The sequence below is a fragment of the Myotis brandtii genome, unplaced genomic scaffold, assembly GCF_000412655.1.
Source record: "Myotis brandtii unplaced genomic scaffold, ASM41265v1 scaffold889, whole genome shotgun sequence".
In the NCBI taxonomy this organism is placed as follows: Eukaryota; Metazoa; Chordata; class Mammalia; order Chiroptera; family Vespertilionidae; genus Myotis; species Myotis brandtii.
Window position 1 is genome coordinate 255,417 of NW_005371640.1, and position 8,558 is coordinate 263,974.

The window sequence follows — 8,558 nt, forward strand, 5'->3', positions numbered from 1 at the left end:
CCCTTAGGATTGTTCAGGTGGTTTAGTGGTTGAGTGTTGACCTATGAACCAGGAAGCTTGGTTCCTGATCAGGGCACATGCCTGGGTTAAGGGCTCTATCCCCAGTGTGGGGCGTGCAGGAGGCAGCTGATAAATGATTCATTGATGTTTCTTTTTTTTTTGTTTGTTTAATATATTTTTTATTAATTTTTACAGAGAGGAAGGGAGAGGGATAGGGAGTTAGAAACATTGATGAGAAACTGCCTCCTGCATGCCCCCTATTGGGGATCAAGCCCACAACCAAGGTACTCCCCTTGACCAGAATCGAACCCGGGACCCTTCTTCAGGCAGAAGAAGCATCCGCGGGCCGATGCTCTATCCCAGTGGTCAGGAAACTGTGGCTCGTGAGCCACATGCGGCTCTTTGACCCCTTGAGTGTGGCTCTTCCACAAAATACCACGTGCGGGCGCACACGTACAGTGCAACTGAAACTTCGTGGCCCATGCGCAGAAGTTGGTTTTCGGCCTGGGCGAGTCTATTTTGAAGAAGTGGCGTTAGAAGAAGTGGGGGGTGTCAGTCGGTCAGGCGAGGGGAGACGCCGCGCAGGCGGGCCGCGGGATACGCAGCGCGGGGGAGGCTTGTGTGATTCATGCACAAGTTGAGTGAGCCAGTCAGCAGTCTCATTGTGCAGTGGTTAGTGCTGGTCACGTCCGCAAGTCGTGCGCGGGTGACAAAAGTAAAGTTTATAAGTTAATTTTAAGGAACGTTGTGGAGTGAAAGATGTAGTGTCGAGGATTGAGAAAGGTGAGATGGTTTGGACATATAGAGAGGATGAACGAAAGGAGATAGACGAAACAAGTGTACAAGACGAGTGTGGATGGAGAGTTGGAAGGGGTCAACCTCAGTGAACGTACCTCAATCATATTGAGGACGTTTTTAGCCAAGGCCAGCTTAGGAGTACCCTAATTAAGTTAATAACAATGTACCTACCTATATAGTTTAAGTTTAAAAAATTTGGCTCTCAAAAGAAATTTCAATCGTTGTACTGTTGATATTTGGCTCTGTTGACTAATGAGTTTGCTGACCACTGCTCTATCCAATGAGCCAAACTGGTTAGGGCTCATCATTGATGTTTCTATCTCCCTCTCTTCCTTTCCGAAGGTTTGTGAAGAAAAATCTTGAAAGGAAATTATATATATGGTTAAGCTAAATAATATTGGAATAAATTTAAGTAGATGAATCCTATATAATAAAAGCATAATATGATAAAAAAAAAAGATTGCTCAACACTTGAGGGAGGCATCTGGTGGCGATGCCATCCTCCAGGACAGTGGTTCTCAACCTTCCTAATGCTGCGACCCTTTAATACAGTTCCAGTTCCTCATGTTGTGGTGACCCCCAACCATAAAATTATTTTCGTTGCTACTTCATAACTGTAATTTTGCTACTGTTATGAATCGTAATGTAAATATCTAATATGCAGGATGTATTTTCATTGTTACACATTGAACATAAAGCATAGTGATTAATCACAAAAACATTAAGTAATTACATATGTGTTTTCCGATGGTCTTAGGCGACCCCTGTGAAAGGGTCGTTTGACCGCCAAAGGGGTCGCGACCCACAGGTTGAGAACCGCTGCTCTAGGAGCTTAAAGCGAGTGACATTTCTCCAGTCAGATGCTTGTGGTACAGGTAAAAACCCAGAGCCCTAACCGGTTTGGCTCAGTGGATAGAGCATTGGCCTGCAGACTGAAGGGTCCCAGGTTCGATTCCAGTCAAGGGCATGTACCTTGGTTGCGGGCACATCCCCAGTAGGGGGTGTGCAAGAGGCAGCTGTTCGATGTTTCTCTCTCATCGATGTTCCTAACTCTCTATCCCTCTCCCTCCCTCTCTGTAAAAAATCAATAAAATATATTTTTTAAAAAAACAACCCAGAGAGTTACAAGGTCATTGGCATTTTAACAGTAATCTCTTTATTGCTTTTGAGGGTTTTCCTAGAGCAGACATCCTATTGCAGAGCTGTTTCATTTTGGCATTTTAGAAAGGCAGTAAAAAAAATGCTTTCTTCATAGTAAAGACGTGATTAAAGGTGAAGGAGCGTAGGCTTTAGAGGGACAGGGTCCAGGCTTTTCCTCGCTGTGAGCACCATCTTTGATTAGCATTTGCATTTGGGTCGTGCTTCTGCCCCAATTTCCAGAGATTCTTTTGAAATCAGTGGGGCCACATGCAGCAGGAAAACCAGAGCCGAGCCCTTGAGGAGCTTGAGTAAGACTGCCACCCACTGGCCTAATTAGGATAGTTGCATAGAGCTGGAAGCGGACACAAAACTAGCTGGAGCGACCCTGTTTGTCTTAAAGCAAGGGGAGTGGAGTTCCAAATACTGGATAGAGTATATGGTAGCCCCATTTCTGCAAGCCTAGTAAACCCAGGAGACAGGCACCCACTGTGGAGATCTGCACGCTTGGTCAAAGGCTTCTTGCAGTTTCTTAAGGATTTCGTCAACGCCATTATTGACCAGCGAGAGGTCAAAGTAGTGCGCGTACTGGCTGCGGATGGCCTCCGAGTCCTTCTGCAGCTGCTGCAGGGCTTCCGTCTGCAAAGGAAAGAGAAGCAGCCATTGATGAAGCAGGTGCAGCACGCCCAGCCAGAGGGGCTAGTGACAACTTCTTAAAAGTAGTTGTGTGTTTTTTTTATTTCAGAGAAGAAGGGAGAAGGGGAGAGAGAGAAACATCAATGATGAGAATCACTGATTGCCTCCTGCACAACCCGGGCATGTGCCCTGACCGGGAATTGAACCGTGACCTCCTGGGTCATTGGTCGACGCTCAACTACTGAGCCACGCTGGTGGGGCTAGTGACAGCTTTTAAGCGGGTGTTGACTGTTGTGACCATTGCTGGATTCCAGTCACCTGCTTAGAGACAAATTCTGAAGACTTTGAGACTGTTGGAAGGGCATAGAGAGGCAATCAATTACGAACAATTATCAGAGGATCTCAAACTAACCCTCAAGCTAATTGGAGCTCTCAGGAAGACCAATAGCTATCTCCCAGCTCTTGCCCTTGAACATGGACAGCCATTTCAGCAACCACCAGAGCTGCAATCCCAGGACAAGGGTAAGTGCAACTTAGAACCCCGGGCCTCTTTCTAGGCCCCAAAACCAAGTGGCCATGAAGACTGATAATTTAACTTTGTAAGAGTGAAAATGGTTCTGTAGCAATAAACACCAAGAGAGATGCCAAATTGGGAAAAAAAAAAAACAACTTGCAACTGATACCACGAAGGGCTAATTACCCTAATAACAGAGTTCCTAGAAATCACTAAGAGGCCAATAACACAACAGAACAATAAGCTAGGTGTTAACAGAAAAGACAATATAGCCCGGCTGGCATGGCTGAGTGGTTGAGTGTCAACCTATGAACCAGGAGGTCACGGTTTGATTCCCCCATCAGGGCACATGCCCCAGTTGTGGGGTCAATCCCCAGTAGAGGGCGTGCAGGAGGTGGCAGATTGATGATTCTCTCTCATCATTGATGTTTCTATCTCTCCCTCTCCCTTTCTCTGAAATCAATAAAAACATATTTTTAAAAAGACAATACAGCCCTAACCGGTTTGGCTCAGTGGATAGAGCGTCAGCCTGCGGACTCAAGGGTCCCAGGTTCGATTCCAGTCAAGGGCATGTACCTTGGTTGTGGGCACATCCCCAGTAGGGGGTGAGCAGGAGGCAGCTGATCAATGTTTCTCTCTCATCGATGTTTCTAACTCTCTGTCCCTCTCCCTTCCTCTCTGTAAAAAAATCAATTAAATGTATTAAAAAAAAAAGACAATACAAATGGACCTAGCTGGTTTGGCTCAGTGGATAGAGCGTCAGCCTGCGGACTGAAAGTTTCTGGGTTCGATTCCAATCAAGAGCACATGCCCGGGTTGTGGGCTCGATCCCCAGTGAGGGGGAAGCGGGAGGTAGCCAATCAATGATTCTTTCTCATCATTGATATTTCAATCTCTCTCCCTCCCTCTCTCTACCTCTCTGAAATAAAAACATTATACACACACACACACACACACACACACTAGAGGCCTGGTGCACGAATTCGTTGGCCAGCCGGCCCCATCCCCGATGGAGGTGTTGGAGGCCGGGCAGCCTAGGGGGATGGGCCGATCGGGCCCGGATCAGGCTGGTTGGCTGCCACAGTGCGTGTCATAGTGACCGGTCATAATGGTCATTCTGGTTGTTCTGCCATAATGGTTGCTGGGCCTTTATATCGATATAGATATAGATAGATATAGATATAGATATAGATTGATATAGATATAGATATAGATATAGATATAGATAGATGTAGGTATAGGTATAAATATAGATATAGGTATAGGTATAGATATAGGTATAGGTATAGTATAGGTATAGGTATAGGTATAGGTATAGGTATAGGTATATGCTTACAGTACAAGAAAAAAGTATGAGATGCCATTTTCCCCTCTATTAGATTGGTCAAAAATGAAAGTTTGGAAAATATGATCCTGGCACAGGGAAGCAAGCACTCTCCCAGATAATCATCTCTGAATTCCCACTTCCCAAAGCATGCATACTTGAACCCAGCAATCCTGTCTGGATTTTTCCCTACAGATATATTTGCACACACATGCAATGCCATATGTACAGAGCCATTGGTGCCATATTATTTACAATAGCCCAAGGTTTAAAACAACTCAAATAGCTTGGCTGACATGGCTCAGTGGTTGAGCGTCAACCTATGAACCAGGAGGTCACGGTTTGATTCCCTATCAGGGCACATGCCTGGGTAGGGGGCGTGCAGGAGGCAGCCGATCAATGGTTCTCTCTCATCATTAATGTTTCTATGTCCCTCTCCCTCTCCCTTCCTCTATGATATAAACAGATATTTTTAAAAAAGAGTTAACCCCTCCCCCTGTACAACCCCCTCCTTCCCACCTGAGTGCCCTGGTCAGTAGGTGCGATAAACACAATGAAAGGTGAAAGTTCTGCTGTCCGGACAATCTTGAGAGTCTAGAAAAGAGGAAGGGGTAAGAAGAAAAGAGTTAAAAACTTAAGTCAGCTGTCCTGATGCATCTCTGGGAGTCACTAAGCCCAGTCCTATTTCCATCGCTTCCTATCCTACTGTTCTTCCAGATGACCCCGCTGAGAGTATATGAAGCAAATATGAGCTCCCCAAACATGCCCCCCAGCATTGCTCTTCAGCATCCCCTCCCCACGGGCCTGCCTTTCCGCGCCGACCCACCTGCGGCTCGATGTCCAGGATGGCAATCTTGTTCCGCTCATGGATCCGGTGCACTGTGTCAAACTTGGTGCCAAACATGTTGCCCTGGTAGCTACCGAACTCCAAGAACTCGTTGGCAGAGATGCTCCTGCTCATCTCCTCCGTGGAGATGAAGTGGTACTCCTTCCCGTCCTCCTCATTCTTCTTGGGCAGCCGTGTTGTATCTGTGCACAAGAAGCCCCAGCCCCTGACAAACTCGGGGTCCGCACCATGGACCACGGTGTCTGTATCGAAACACTAGCTGCCTGTGGTGCAGAGAGCTGAATAGGGGGTTTTCTCCCACGGGATCCTTAAGGGCTGATGATAGGAGATGATGCAGATCAGGGAATCCCCCATCCACCTAGAACATGTTTAACCCTCAGGAGGCAAAGCCCAACATAAAAAATTTCTATCAGCCCGGCTGGCGTGGCCCAGTGGTTGAGCATCGACCTAGGAACCAGGAGGTCACGGTTCAATTCCCGGTCAGGGCACTTGCCCGGGTTGCAGGCTCGATCCCCAGTGTGGGGTGTACAGGAGGCAGCCAATGATTCGCTCTCATCATTGATGTTTCTATCTCTCCCTCTCCCTTCCTCTCTCTGAAAACAATGAAAACATATTTAAAAAAAAAAAAAGAAAACAGTTACATTGTTAGTTGGAGCGATTACGGGTACAAATCTGTATCTTGTCTACATTGTGTTTTGTTTTTATAATGAAACATTTCAAATAAAATCACCAAAAAAAAAAAAAAAAGGACCACTACGGTATCTCGGATGGAGAGTGCTCTCACTTGCCCTCCAAGGCCCCCAGAGCTACTTACACGGGGCTGGGTACTCAAACTTCTCCGGGTTCTGGCTGAGCAGGGCGTTCTTAATATGGCTGCGACCCACCCCACTGGCTCCTGCAGAAGAGGAGAGAGAATCCAGGTTGCTGATTTTCATGAAGCCTTCCATTTCTTTGCCCAGAGAGAAAGGAGGGGATGGGAGTAGGAATAGGACATGGTTTTCCTCTCTCAGGGCCTGGAATCGCCAACAGGTGAAAGTGAGCTGGCACAGCCTCTGGGCTGGGGTCAGGTGCAAGCGTTCCTTTAGCACAGGGGTGGGGAACGTCTGGCCCTTGGGCTGTATAAGGCCCGTGAAATCATTTGGTTTGGCCCTGCCAAAGCATTAGGGGTGAGTTAATTAAATGTTTGACCAAATATAGCAGGCTAATTTTTAAGTAGATAATTTTGTATGGCCTGAGAATCCTATATAATAAAACCCTAATATGCAAATTGACCGAATGGCAGAACAACTGGTTGCTATGATGTGCACTGACCACCAGGGGGCAGACGCTCGATGCAGGAGCTGCCCCCTGGTGGTCAGTGCGCTCCCACAGGGGGAGTGCTGCTCAGCCAAAAGGGGTCCCAAAGGGTCCCAGACTGCAAGAAGGCACAGGCTGAGCTGAAGGAACCCCCTCCCCAGTGCACGAATGTCGTGCACCAGGCCTCTAGTGATGTTATAAATATCCAAATGGCCCTTTGCAGAAAAAAGGTTCCCCACCCCTGCTTTAGGTGCAGGGGGATTTGGGGCTCCAGGCCCTTGTGTCCCAGTTGGGGAAGGAGGCTCTTTCTAAGGACTGAGGGTCAGGACTCAGAGCATAACTGTTACTTCCACAGAGGAGCCAGCTAACATATGGGGGTTTCTGTTTTCTAAGGACAGCTTTACTGAGCTCTCCCAAATGAATAGTGTTGAATTTAAGCTGGTGTTTTCACTGGAAATTTCACCAAAACCTAATCCAGATCTTCTAACCAACTAATGTTTAATTCTGAAGACAGGGAGGTGAGCCACCCTCCAGTGCCAAGGCCCACATACCTGGGTTTGGAGCAAGGACTCATTTCATTTCAAGGCCAGAGCTCATGTGGATGACTAAAGAGCTTATGTTACTAACAAAGCACTCTAACACATATACTTAAAAAAAAAAGCACAGGACTGCCCTCGCTAGTTTGGCTCAGTGATTAGAGTGTCGGCCCTTGGACCAAAGAGCCGTGGGTTCGATTCCCAGTCAAGGGCACGTGCCTGGGTTGCAGGTTCAATTCTTGGCCCCAGTTGGAGGGAGTGGTGTGGGAGGCAGCCAATTAATGGATGTGTCTCTCTCACATCGATGTTGCTCTCTCCCCCCAACCTCTTCCAACTCATCCCCCACTTCCACTCTCTCTAAAAAATCAATGGAGCCCTAGCTGGTTTGGCTCAGAAGATAGAGCCTGTGGACTGAAGGGTCCCAGGTTCGATTCCGGTCAAGGGCACATGCCCAGGTTTCGGGCTCGTTCCCCAGTAGGGGGCATGCAGGAGGCAGCCGACCAATGATTCTCATCATTGATGTTTCTATCTCTCTCTCCCTCTCCCATCCTCTCTGAAATCAATAAAAAAATATTTTTTAAAAGAATCAATGGAAAAAATATCCTCAGGTGAGGATTAACAAACAAACAAACAAAAGGCTCAGGACTGGAACACCTCTACAGTCAGATGAACAAAGAGAAAAACCCAGGTTAGGACTGGCCAGCCCCAAACCCTATCTATATAATTAGTTGCAGCCCAGCTGGCATGGTTGAGCATCAACCCATGAACCAGGCGGTCACTGGTTCAATTCCGGGTCAGGGCACATGCCCTGGGTTGTGGGCTTGATCGCCAATAGGGGGCGTGCAGGAGGCAGGTGATCGATGTCTCACAGATGTTTCTCTCTATCCCTCTCCTTTCCTATCTCTCTAAAAATCAATAAAAACACATAAAAAAATTAGTGGCAGGAAAACTTGTAAGGTGCACCCAGATGAGGTAAGAACTCAGAAAATTCTTTATATCTGTCCTATATGGAGAACCCAACAGACCTTCCTCCTATTCTTTTCTTCTTTTCCTCGCTGTCTTTTTTGTTGGAAGGAATGGATACTACAGGCAGGAAAACAAGGTCAGAAAGGTCCTGTAACGAGCAAAGCAACAGGAGGGGCAAGAAGAAGGTACCGATCAGCACCAGGGTCTTCCTTTTGAACGCAGGGAGCCGAACCACTTCCTCGTAGGAGACGACATCCAACTGGTCAAAAACTAGAGACAAAGGAAACCAAGCGAAGTTCATTTCCAGAGCCCAGGAGAAAGCGCGCCAGGCGACTTCCCTGCCTGTGACTCTCCTGACTCTTCCCATCTTTATCCAGAGCAGGATGGAGGTGTTTAATAAATGCTACATCAATGCCCTAGCCCAGTGATCGGCAAACTGCGGCTCGCGAGCCACATTCGGCTCTGTGGCCCCTTGAGTGTGGCTCTTCCACAAAATACCACGTG

At 47.3% G+C, this 8,558-nt stretch overlaps 1 protein-coding gene across 1 annotated transcript in view; it reads right to left on the minus strand.

Moving 5' to 3' along the window:
- Positions 1-1,931: 1,931 nt before the first annotated feature.
- MPP1 (membrane protein, palmitoylated 1, 55kDa) overlaps positions 1,932-8,558 on the minus strand; it is an 18,337-nt gene continuing 11,710 nt past the window's right edge. The window contains exons 7-11 of the mRNA XM_014532373.1: positions 8,244-8,324; positions 6,071-6,151; positions 5,236-5,438; positions 4,929-5,003; positions 1,932-2,574 (exon numbers count right to left, since the gene is read on the minus strand). Of these exons, the coding sequence (XP_014387859.1) occupies positions 2,398-2,574; positions 4,929-5,003; positions 5,236-5,438; positions 6,071-6,151; positions 8,244-8,324 (617 nt within the window). The 3' untranslated portion in view covers positions 1,932-2,397. The remainder of the gene's footprint in view (positions 2,575-4,928; positions 5,004-5,235; positions 5,439-6,070; positions 6,152-8,243; positions 8,325-8,558) is intronic.